This window comes from Aricia agestis, chromosome 3, assembly GCF_905147365.1.
Source record: "Aricia agestis chromosome 3, ilAriAges1.1, whole genome shotgun sequence".
Taxonomy (NCBI): Eukaryota; Metazoa; Arthropoda; class Insecta; order Lepidoptera; family Lycaenidae; genus Aricia; species Aricia agestis.
In genome coordinates, this window is record NC_056408.1 from 23,906,328 (window position 1) to 23,919,786 (window position 13,459).

Sequence of the window (13,459 nt, forward strand, 5' to 3'; positions counted from 1 at the left end):
ATGCGTAGATTCTACTAGAATGTCGATCGTCGGAGACATTAAGTCTCCACACACAACCAGTGATTTGTTACACATGAAAATTTTACTTAATATATCTTCCATTACAGTGAAAAAATGTATATAGTTAGCTGCTGGCGGTCTGTAAATGCATAAAAATAAAAAGTCATTAATTTCTGCACATGCAACCTCACACACCCTCTCTACAGTATAATGGACAATGTCATTGCATTCTTTGAATTTAATGTTATCCTTAACAAGTATTAAACAACCCTCTGATGAAGCCCTATTTAATACACTGGCAATCTTATATCCACATACATTAAAATTCATTCGGTCTTTCTTGAGCCACGTCTCCGTGATACACAATAAATCAATTTTATATTTGTCAGTCAAGAGTTCAAGTTCAAGTATTTTGCCAGAGAGGCGATTCACATTCTGATGAAAAACAACTAGACGATTCTGCTGCTTCTTTGTCGTCCGGTTTTTTGAGATAGGTGTGTTCTTTTTTTAATTTTTTTCATTATTTAAGCAAGTTCCGCTTCCCGCTGTCAGTTTTTTGACGTTGTTGCTGAAGGTGTTGAAATACATCCACTCCGACTTACATACTCCAGTAAATTAGTTTTATTAGGTTCCTTTGGGGCTGACCTGTGTGTTTGAGTCAGTGATTTAGTTGGCGAGTCCATGCTTTCTCTTTTTCTTTTATTCGTGTCTTCGTTTGACTCTCTAATAATTATTTTATCTCTGACTAAATAGCAAATCTTCCCCTTCGCTCTTTCTTTTTGTAATTGCGGTAAGAGTTCCTTTCTTTCCTCTAATATTTCCCTGCTAAAATCTTCTTTTACATACACACCCTCCCTTAATTTTCTTTTATTTTTTAGGATTTCATTCCTTTTCCAGTTGGTAGTAAATGTAACTATTATTGGGTTTGATTTTTTTGTCTTTACTGCCACGTCTATAAGCCTTATCAATTTCATTAAGATCGATTTTGATGTCCATATCTTTTTGAATTATTTTTGCGATTAATTCAACTGTGTGTTCCTTGTGATTCGTTTCCTCTATGCCGAAAAATATTAAATTGTTTTTTCGTTTGTAGTCTTCCATGCTTTTAATTTATCTTGTAAGTCTTTGATGTCAGATTTTAACTTCTTATTTTCTTCAATGATTAGATTTAAGTTTATCGTTAATTTTTTCAGAAACTTTCGTTGTAACAACTTCAGTTATAGTCTTAGTTTGCGCCGCCATCTCCTCCTTTAGGTTCTGCCAAAAAAGTTGCATTTGTGGCTCCATATTTCGTTATAAAAAAATATTAGGTAGTTAATTTTTGACAACGAGCCAAAATGCAAGTATCCAGAGCAGTTTTGTTTTAATAATCTCGAAAGAAGTAGAAGAAGAATACACTTGTCAAATGACAAGTGTATTCTTCTTCTACTTGATTAGATTGACATTTGATTGACATTACCGAATAGACAAATGTCAATTCGGTAATGCCAATCAAATGTCAATCTTACAATGACTCATGACCGGCAATAAATCAACACTTTTACTTGCTGTTTTGTTAATGAATTTAGGTGTATTTTGTTGAGATAATAGTTTTGGTTGTAAAAACGATGCCAGTGCGGCTTTCAACACTTTCACTTAAGGTTTTCACGAAAGATTACACTTTACTTGATTTATTTCACAGGGGATAACGAAAACACGTATTAGCAGCTTGACAACCGGAACCGGAGAGATTTGAGACCTGCGGTCGAAACGACATTCGGTTCTCGAGAATCGGGCCCCTAGTCGTAAATATGAAGTTGTACCGACGTGGTGGAGTGCATGACCATTACCGTGCATGTTATTACAGTAACGGGTTTGCGGTGGCCGCGCCGGCAGCTCACCGGCGCGTGCGTGGCTAACGGTCACCGCCGCGACTCACCACTGACCACTGACCACTTATTTACATACTACATAAACAGACTTGTACATATTGTTATGTATTTGCATTTAGCAACTTTTACCCTGAAATATAACCGTATTAAACTCATATAAGTGGATAGAGGAGATGTTATAGCAATAGAGTTGTTGTTTCTAGTCTCTACTCTCTATGCTGCGGCGGGCGGTTACATAAAGAGGAATGGGGTCCTCAGTAGACATTACATAGGTACTTATCAAAGTTGATGTGTGGATGACTAATGACTGATGTCCGGTCCTCTAGACCACTGGTGGTGGCGGTACAAAGATTTTTTAATATTATATACTAGACGTAGCGCGTAAATTAGATATTTCACAGAAAAATTGATCCACAAAAAAGCCTATGATCCTTCACGTGGTCTACTTCTTATGTGATCCAAATAACAGAAAAAATGCTCTAGTAGTTCGTGAGATAAGCCCTTTCAAATAATTTTCCCCGTTTTTTCCACATTTTCCTTAATTTCTTGGCTCCTATTAGTCTTAGTGTGATAAAATATAGCTTATAGCCTTTCTCGATAACTGGGCTATCTAACACTGAAAGAATTTTTTAAATCGGACCAGTAGTTCCTGATATTAGCGCGTTCAAATAAGCCCTTTCAAATAATTTCCCCGTTTTTTCCACATTTTCCTCTATTTCTTCGCACCTGTTAGTCTTAGCGTAATAAAATGTAGCCTTTCTCGATAATTGGGCTATCTTACACTGAAAGAATTTTTCAAATCGTATAAGTAGTTCCTGGATTAGCGTGTTGAGATAAGCCCTTTCAAATGATATTCTCCGTTTATTCCACATTTTCCTCTATTTCTTCGCTCTTTTTAGTCTTAGCGTAATAAAATATAGCATATAGCCTTTCTCAATAACTAGGCTATTTAACACTGAAAGAATTTTTCAAATCGGACCAGTAGTTCCTGAGATTAGTACGTTTAAATAAGCCCTTTAAAATATTTTCCCCCCGTTTTTTCCATATGTTCCTCTATTTCCTCGCTCCTATTAGTCTTAGCGTGATAAAACATAGCCTATAGCCTTCCTCAATAAATGGACTATCTAACACTGAAAGATTAATTTTAAATCGGACCAGTAGTTCCTGAGATTAGCGCGTTCAAACAGCCAAACAAACAAACTAACTAACAAACTCTTCCGCTTTATAATATTAGTATTATATATAAATGGACGTTACTAATAAACATTCCCAATATTTTGACCATGGAGTTGATATTTAACGGATGTAGTAATTAGCAATAACCTAATATAAAATCACAAAAATATTTAACCTTTAAAAATTGCGATTCCGAATTTCCGATTCCTTTAGTACCATTCGTTTCCTATTAGTGCTATAGTAAATATTTCCTTACTTTTAGCGAGTGCAAAATATTAGGGCATTAGAAGACAGTAAAGCCAGGTGATAACAAGTGAGACGTGTAAGTGTGGGGTGAGATGTTACCGGGATGAACAGACAGCTGAGCAACGTCAGCATAGGGTCCTACCAGGACTACCAGCCCTCCAGGAAATATGGTAATACTCTGACATATTCTGACCGTATTCTACCAATCTGTGGCGTATTACTGTGTGCTGTTTACTAGTATCCAGTCTCTGAGGTATTGTGACAAGTTTGTCTATGAATAGCTGATAGCGTTGTTAATTGGTTAACTTTTTAAGTTTTGACGGTAACCAATCCAAAGAGCTAGTGAAAAGGTAGACTACTCATTAAAAAAACCTCTGAATACTCCACGTTGCCGTTGCCTCAGTGTGTGGATTAAATTCTTAACTTTTCTTAAGGGACAGTGTAATTTGGAATTTAGTATACTCTTTAAACTAGTTATATTATTGTTTTAATATAATTTTGTACAATGAATTGCGTTCAATAATTTAGCTGTATGAAATTTGAGTTCACCATTCTCCATGTTACTTAAGTACTACAAAAATTAAATTGTAATTTATTATGTCATATTATTGTATTAATGTATATTATGTGTGTTAATGCGTGTGTGTTTGTCCCCAGGGCCGCAGTATGAGCCGGGCGGGTACGCGGCGGCGGTGCAGCATCGTACCAACATGACGCAGCGCGAGGACGCGCTCAAGTTCGAGCAGGGCCGGATCCGCGCGCTGCAGGAGGAGCGCCTGCACATACAGAAGAAGACCTTCACAAAATGGGTCAACTCCTTCTTGCAGAAGGTCAGTCCGAACTCCGCTACTTGGTTAAATCAGTCGAAGTTTCTCCATCCATGAGCGACCGCAGACTTACAATTTCAAGTTGGCCAACTAAATCGCATAGTACATAAGTATACCAATAACCTATAGCGACTTATGGGAGCTCGCACGTTGCTAATGTAATAGCCAAATATCACGTCCTCGAGTATTGAACATGTCTCACCAGTCAATCCAGTCATGCTGTATTATAAAGCTAAAAAGTTCGTGTGTTTTTTTTTCAACTAGCCAATAGCCATACTGCGCCCATGATTAAGCAGAGTTCTTACATCCATTAATGACTTTGAGGAGGTTTTTTGTCGAAGTATAATAATGATGACGAACGCGTCTCGAGTCTCGCTAACTCGGGAAGGCGTGACACAATTTTCTCGGTAATTTATCTATGAATAACATTAGTATTGTGAAGTCACTCCTCGACATTCCTAATACACGTACGTAACGAAGCCTTCGCCTCGCTCACAACGTTCAGTAGTAAAGGCACAGAATCCATAAACTCAAACTCAACTCAAACTCAAAATTTTTTATTCAGAATAAATTTTTTCAAATATTCTCTGAACGTCGGGGCTACACAGATGCCTACCACCGGTTCGGGAACTAACCCGGCGAGAAGAACCGGCGTAAGAAACTCGCACGGGGCCATCTTTTTCTAAAAAGATGGAAAATTACAAAAAATATATTATAAAATAACAGTGTCATTATGACTAAATAAAATACAACGAATGTACAATTATTATACATATTATAATGAAACAGCTCTGCAGGGGGCGACCTTATTCCCATGGCGTACTATCATTCATGAAATCAGTAACTTTATAGTACGCTTTGGTACACAAACGTTCTTTAACAACTTTTTTAAATCTATTAATTGAGAGATTTTGAACGCTTTCTGGGATCTTATTATAAAGGCGTATACATTGACCTTTAAAAGAATTTTTGACTTTAGTAAGTCTAGTCACCGGAATTTCAAGCTTATGTTTATTACGAGTATTTCTCCCATGGGTATCACATTTTTTCGTGAATTGATATATATTCTTTTTAACATATAATACATTTGATAGGACATATTGAGAAGCAACAGTTAAGATTCCAGTTTCCTTAAATTTTTCTCTAAGTGAAGTATTACGGGCCAACTTGTAGATTGCCCGCACAGCTCGCTTCTGCAGCACAAAAATTGTATTTATATCTGCAGCATTGCCCCACAGCAAAATGCCGTAGGACATAATACTATGAAAGTAACTAAAATACACTAGACGTGCTGTTGTTTCATCTGAAAATTGTCTAATCTTACTTACTGCATATGCTGCTGAACTGAGTCTGTCGGCCAACCCAGCAATATGAGGGCCCCACTGAAGCTTGGAGTCTAGTGTAATACCTAAAAATACAGCTGTATCCACTAGCTCCATAACATCACCATTTAAAAGCACATTGGTTTCCGTTTGCCTTACATTGGGCAATTTGAATTTAATACATTTTGTTTTTTTACTATTAAGTAAAAGATTATTAACACTAAACCAATGTACAATCTTTGAGAGAGCATTATTTACTTCGTCATAACACGCATTAAGCCGTTTGACATTGAATGTAAGAGATGTATCATCAGCAAATAATACTATCCCATGTTTATCTTTAATTAAGAATGGCAGGTCATTTATATAAATAAGAAACAGGAAGGGTCCTAATATAGACCCCTGTGGGACCCCCATTTCAATTTTTGCACCAGCAGATTTTTTACCATTTATCTCAACCCTCTGAGTTCTATTTGACAAGTACGATTTTAGGAGGGCGAGTGCTGTGCCTTTTATGCCATAGTGACAGAGTTTCCTGACCAATGTTTTGTGTTGCACGCAATCAAAGGCCTTTGAGAGATCGCAAAAAACTCCTAGAGCATCCTGCGACGTCTCCCAGGCATTAAAAATACTACTGATCAATTCAACGCCTGCGTCTGTAGTAGACCGTCCCTTTGTAAATCCAAATTGTTTATTATGTAAAATATTATTTATATTAAAGTGCGTTAGTAATTGATTCAGTATTATCTTTTCATAAATTTTACTCAATGTCGGTAAAATAGATATAGGTCGGAAATTAGACGGGTCCAACTTACTACCAGATTTAAAAAGAGGTAAAACTTTACTGTGTTTCATTAGATCAGGAAATACGCCACTTTTTATACAATCATTAAATATAGTCGCTAAGTAGGGAGCGATAACATCGATTATAGATTTAATAACTTTCATTGATAGGCCCCACAAATCAGTAGTGTTCTTAATATTTAGTAAATTGAAAGTTTTTAAAATGTCTTCAGGACCTACTTCTTTAAATCTAAAGTCGATATCACATTCACTTACATTATCTTTAAGTAACAATATAGCATCATCAGGAGAGTCCTTTAGGTTACTTGTAATTGAAACTGGAATGTCAGCGAAAAATTTCTCAAAAGCAGTCGCAACATCATTGTCGGAAGTTATATTTTTGTTATCTATATTTAATTTAAAATCTGAGTTGTGACTGGCGACTCTTCCAGTTTCACTTGCTATTATTTGCCACGTTGTCTTTACTTTATTTTTTGAATTCTTAATTTTATTTCTAATGTGAATAGATTTGGCAGCCCTGCAGACTTGTTTAAATATTTTTGAATATAATCTTACATAGTTTATAAAGTGTTCACTTTGATTTATAGTTCTTTCATTATAAAGGTCATACAGTTTTAATCTGCTTTTCATAATACCTGGTGTAGCCCATTCACTAAATTTACTCTTATTGTTTTTTCCAACTGTCTTAGAGGTGAAGGTAGTATCAAAATGGTTTTTAATTAATTTGAAAAGATTACCAAATGTCATATCTGGACTACTATGATATTCTAAATTTCCAATCTTAGATATAATTTCACCCCTAAACTTCTCAATACGTTTATCATTAATTGGAATACAAGTACTTTTGTTTTTACATACTTTTTTGAAATTCTTGTTCATGGGGAAAATAGCTCGTTGTCCACAGTGATCAGAGCTTAGTATGTTTAAGACTTCTTTCTTTAAGGAGTCTATATTGGTAAAAATATTATCAATGCATGTAGCAGAGTTGCCACTGATCCTTGTGGGTTCATAAAACAAATTTGTCAAATTATATGATCTTAACAAAGAAGTGAATCTAACAGTGGTTGAATTATTGTCTAAAATATTTATATTAAAATCACCACAAAGTAAAATGTGTTTGTTAGATGCACTTATTTTTGTTAATAAAATCTCCATGTCCTTTTCAAATATATCATATAATCCTAGTGGAGGCCTGTATACACATATAATAATAAAGTTTCCCACCTCTACGCAGGCTATTTCAGTTGTTCGTTCTGTAGAGAGGCTCACTAAGTCCTTACGTTCTTTATATTTTAAATTCTTGTTAATTAGTATGAGTGAACCACCTCTTATGGCTTTTTCTCTGCAGAAAGAACTTGCCAGCTGGTGCATACTATAATTTAACATTATTTCATTTTTCTTGAACCAATGTTCAGTAATACATAAAATATCTACATTATTGTTATTTAAAAATAAATCAATTTCTAGTTCCTTATTTGACATTCCCTGTATATTTTGATGCACCAGCGTAAGTGAACTAAGTTTACTATTTTGAATTAGATCTACAGTGCTAGAGACATCCTCTGTTGTCTTATAGTCTAATTTAAATTATTTTTATTTGGAACATATTCCAAGCTGTCATTAGATGTCATATCATTATGACCAAACTGCTCAACAGAAGCAGTTATCGTCCTACTAGCCAAGTTCTTGGCTGAATTTAAAAATAAAAAATTGAATAGCGTACTTGCTATAAGTCGTGTAAAGTAAAATGATAGAAAATATCTATCTAATGTCAACTTACATAATTTATAATTAAGAATATTATTAATGTCAATAATGTTTATCTTATTCTCAGTTTCATTCAATAATATACAATTATTATTAACAGCCTTATACAATTGGCTATTAAGCTTATATCTTAATTTGTTTTCCCATGGCAACCGTTTTATGTAGGGAAATGTAAATAAGATAACTTTACTTACATTTTTAAGTAAACTTAGTGATTCTATATACTTTTCCAATTGATCTTTATTGACATTTCCCCGTCTCCCTGACAATATTATTAATGTAGTATTCGGGCAGTGAGTAATGCTTAAAACTTTATTTGATATTTGTTCAAATGTAGCACCCGGCATACAGGTATTGCATACTGACTGTCCTTCGTACAACTTACTCAGTTGCATTCCGACACCACGACCCAGCTCATCGCTGTAAATATTGATTGAGCCTGGTCTTGAGGCCAATGATGCATCTAAGTTTTCTATATTAGAGGGTTTGGAATGAGTCTCCACATCCATAGTAAGATTAATGATATCCGATGAACAGTTTACTTTACATTGGCATGATGAGTTTAGTAATAGAGACTTAAGTCTTTCTTCATTATAATGGGACTCCTCAAGCAAAGTGTTCAATGCTGATATATGACTAGATATTTCCAGTTGTGCCAGTTCATATCTTTTAGTAACAGATTGGAGGGAGGCATGTAAATATGTAATTTCTGATTGGAGACTGCATACCTCTGCCTCATATGAACATATCGTACTTTCCAATTCCTTGGTACTAGCTAAATATTTGTTCCTTATTAAGATTTTGTCTTTTGCAACTTTCGTTAGTTTAATAATATTTTTCTTATTATTTATTAATAATTTTCTGGTTTTTTTTAATGCATTTATTAATTTTTATATATTTTTTTAGTTTATTTTTGCTTTGAAATGTGTAGGAAGGTATGCTGTCATCACCCGTTAAATCTATTATTGGTAATAAAGTATTCTTATTGTTTGTAACATCTTTCTCTATAATACTAGGATCCCTCCCAAACATTTCTTGGAACAAGTTTTGTGTTTGTGAGGATTTGTGTTCATGAATTTCGGTTTCAAGTGACTTAATCTGTGTATGGGCTTCATCGAGTTTCCTCTTCCACATGGTAGTGTTGCTCAGGGCCTCCTCATACTCATCCCTACACTGGTCGAAGCTGTCCACCATATTTTGTAATTGAATATTCTTTTGACACAATTCCTCATAATTTATGTTTAACTTATTCAATTCAATTTTTAAGTCGCTATTTCTTTTAATAATATTTAACATTTCTTTTTCATGATCCTCGCGTTCAGAAAGCAATATTTCATTTTGATTTTTACACTCCTTAAGTTCCTGAAGTGTCAGACGGAGTTGCTCCTCAGTCTGACGAGCCAGGGTTCCTCGAGTCATCATAATAGCTAACAGTAAACTATAAGATAGTCAGTTAATTAATTGACTTATCTGTCTATCAATGAACCAACTATCTATTAGCTTGCACACCTGACACTTTCCAATATCTTCAGAGAGACCCAACCACTCGATATCTTTAGATGGTGAGATATATGCTCGGTGTAGAGGGGTCACGCAAGCTAGAGTGGGGTGTGTAAGATGTTAAAGAAGATACAAGTCTATGCCAGGCCTACAAGCTAACCTATCAAGAAATATAGCATAAAGCAAGTGACAACGAAATGTGTTTAATTTTCTAAATAACTACAATGGCAGTGGAATAGATCTAACCAAGTCCTCCTTATATGATCCTGTCACTCGATATCTTTAGATGTTGAGATATTTGCTCGGTGTAGAGGGGTCACGCAAGCTAGAGTGAGGTTTTGAGGGTTGTTAAAAAGGAACGACAAGGTTCATCAGTTCCACGGACCGGCCTAAGTAACCTATAACGAAGCAGCTGATATATTGCTTTCCTCTAGCGGTGAATTGTGATATAATGGTGATTATTATGGCCTATCATCAATTTATATCAGCTCGTAATAGTAAATAATAAAATTATAATCCAATTTAAAAGATTTCTGTTGAGTTTTGAGCGTTTTTAAATACAAAATTTAAATTACCTTGACAGCTGATCGCCGTTGACGTAGGTCACTTTCAATTTTACACAAAACTTGTTCACAGCACTGAGATTTATTATTTATCTTATTACTAGTACCTATTATAATTAACTTATTAACTATTTTTAACAATTTATTAAAGATTTATAATTATTTTACAATTTTTAATCGGGAGATATTACAATGACAAGTTAGTAGTAGGGTTGCCAGCGGGAAAAAAAATATAATACTAATATTATAAATGCGAAAGTATCTCTGTCTGTCTGTCTGTCTGTCTCGCTTTCACGCCAAAACTACTTAACCGATAGCGTGCGTTGTGAGGAGCGGCGAAAAAAAAAATGCTCCCATTTAGAGACGTCCATGTCATGAGGAATCCAACTAAACCCAAGAGCCCACCTATGGCTACATCCCAGGCGAAAACGAAAGAGCTTCAAAATGAAATTTTGTACACAGTTATTCTAGAGTCTGAGAAAGGACATAAGCTACATTTTGATGTGGGAAAATATCTTATTTCCATGAAAATATCGATGAAAATTAATTCGCAATGCGCGTGGCCAGCGCTCATCCCGGGGGTCCTGGGTTCGAGTCCCGCAGGCGGAACAAAAAGTTTTCAATGTTCCTGGGTCTTGGATGTGTATTAAAATAATATTTCAAAAATCTTAAATATATTTTATGTATAATATTATAAAAAATCCAGAAATATATCGATGCAATGAACATTTTAGTTCTAATACGATTCAACAGATGGCGTTTTATTTTTTACTTCATTGTAACATAGAACTAATCATGCTTATTAGTTATTATGGTTTTGTTTATAGTTTTTAATGTTAGAATATTATGTTTAATAATATTATCACTTGGTATAATAATAATCAAGCTATCTTATCTTATAGAACTCCTGCATTTCTAATATATGTGACAAGTTGACAACAGAAGGCGCTCTAAAATAAAGGAGTTCAAGTGTACCGTGTTGGCCTATATTCCATCCAGAAAATATATCAATGCAATCAACTTTTTAATTCTAATATATGAAAACAGATGGCGTTTTATTTTTTACTTAAATATATTTTATGTATAATATTATAAAAAATCCAGAAATATATTGATGCAATGAACATTTTAGTTCTAATACGATTCAACAGATGGCATTTTATTTTTTACTTCATTGTAACATAGAACTAATCATACTTATTAGTTACTAGCTGTTGCCCGCGACTTCGTCCGCGTGGACTTTAGTTTATAGCGCGCGGTGTCAACAAAATTTGTGTCAAATTTAAAAACTTTTTAAAACCCTGGTAAGTTGTACTCCTCTTAGGGCCGCGCTACACCGGAATGGCAGCGCTGAAAGTGCTCGCCTCGCCGCTGCCATTCCGGTGTAGCGCGGCCCTCAATTAATCAAAATACCCAAAAACAGCTGTGCAGTGTGCACATAATCTATACTAATATTATAAATGCGAAAGTATCTCTGTCTGTCTGTCTGTCAGTCTCGCTTTCACGCCAAACGCCAAAACTACCGAACCGATTGTAATGAAATTTTGTATAAAGCCTGAGGAAGGACATAGGCTACTTTTTTACTGGAAAAAAGGGTTGTCAGGGGGTGAAAATGCGTAAATTTGTTCAAATTAAGTTAGTTCCAAAAATTCATAATAGATGGCGCCGTGCGTCTTCTACATCGCGCTGACGCTTGCTCAAAAGTCTTTCTATAAGAGGTGGTATCATCTTGCATTTAAGTTTCTATTTTTTTCGATTGTTATATCTATTCTACGGTATTAAATAACTCAGTACTTTATCTGTGCAGTGACGTAACCTTAAACCTATCAATGATAAATAGTTTATGGGTAAAGTTGTGTAATTGGGGGGCTAAATAAGCTTTAAAATTTGGCATAAAATATAAAGTTTAATATAAAAAATGAAATACTTATTGTGTGCACACTGCACAGCTGTATTGATTTAAGGGGTACCAGGGTTTTTTACTCGTATAATAGCTTTTGATACCAATTTTGTTGACATCGCGCTTTATAAACTGAAGTCCACGCGTACGAAGTCGCGGGCAACAGCTAGTATAATATATTAGTAGTACCAAGTAAAGGATTATTTTGGCAGGCCACAGATTTGCGCTAGCGAATAGCGATACTATTTTATACTGCCTGTTTTTGTTTAGTGACCTTGGCACAGTTAAGAATTAAGACTTCTTCTCGCCTTAGCGTAGGCTGCTGACTTCCACTCAAAACTTCAAAAGGCCATTAAAGATTCGAAGTAGTCTTATTTATTAGAACTCTACTTGACGCCCGGAACTCCGTTCTTTATCGCTCGGGAACCGCACATTTTTCCTATGACCTTTCCCGGGACACATAGTATCTCCATACCAAATTTCAGCAAAATTGGTTCAGCGGTTGGGGCGTGAAGAGGTAACAGACAGGCAGACAGACACACTTTTGCATTTCTATTATTAATTATGGATATCCGTCTGACGTCTGGCAGCAGCGATCACTCAGCAATTATATCATTAGCCGCGGCCGGTAGTTGACCTCGGGCGGGCGGTGCGGGCGGGCGGTGCAAGTGCAGATCCTCGCAGACGCCCGAACACATGTGAGCATCAAAGGAGTCCCCGCCGCGGTGACGTCACGCCAAGGCCAAACGGCGGACAGTGACTGCTCCCGAGGATGGTCGCCAATCGCCATACGTAACGGGCGAGATGGGTCGAGTGATCCCATGACTCCCTGACCCCATGTTCTTAGGCTACAGCTCCTGAACGGACGGTGGACGTTTTTTTATTGAAGATTTTTATTTTTTTAATCGTTTTGTATACTTTTCCGGGCTTTGACAAAATAGTTGTTCCGGTTTTTGTAAGACGTGAAACTTCGTTAATAAAGTGTGGTGGCATCGGTGGGATGTCTTGCTACTGTTATAGGTCGGCGTGCCGCGTGGTCACCGCGCTGTATTTATAGTGCGCTTAAGGAGTGAGCCCATTGAGACGGGCCGTGCCGGGGCTCATCGCAAAAATCCGCCTCCATACAATTTGTATGGAAGAGGATGCGCGTATCGCACACTGTATCGGGGCGCAGCGGATTTCCGTCAATGCGACAAGGCCCGGCAAGGCCCGACAAACCCGCTGCGCCCCGGCAACAGTGTAACCATACTTCACTTAGATTTCCACTTTTTGGTAGATTTGAGGTCAAATGAATGACGATTTAGTAGTCCAAATTTTTTTGGAAATTTTAATAGAAATATGTTATTTCTATTAAAATGTAATAAAATGCATAATGAAGACAGTCCATATAACCATTTCATTTTTATTTTAGTTTCAACCACGTAGAATACATTGATTAATAAAGGTAGATTTTCGGTAGAATCTAAAACACGGTCTAGTAGAT

The 13,459-nt window shown here is 35.9% G+C and overlaps 1 protein-coding gene across 7 annotated transcripts in view; it reads left to right on the forward strand.

Annotated features, from left to right (window-relative positions):
• The window catches only part of LOC121725441 (spectrin beta chain, non-erythrocytic 2), a 96,738-nt gene that overhangs the window by 21,603 nt on the left and 61,676 nt on the right, over positions 1 to 13,459 (forward strand). For 5 of the 7 annotated variants that reach the window (XM_042112421.1, XM_042112428.1, XM_042112423.1 and 2 more), the window contains exons 2-3: positions 3,310 to 3,463; positions 3,951 to 4,123. In XM_042112421.1, coding sequence (XP_041968355.1) covers positions 3,397 to 3,463; positions 3,951 to 4,123 — 240 coding nt within the window. In that variant the 5' untranslated portion in view covers positions 3,310 to 3,396. Of the gene's footprint in view, positions 1 to 3,288; positions 3,464 to 3,950; positions 4,124 to 13,459 lie in introns of all 7 variants that reach the window. The other 2 variants (XM_042112422.1, XM_042112429.1) reach the window with 2 other exon arrangements.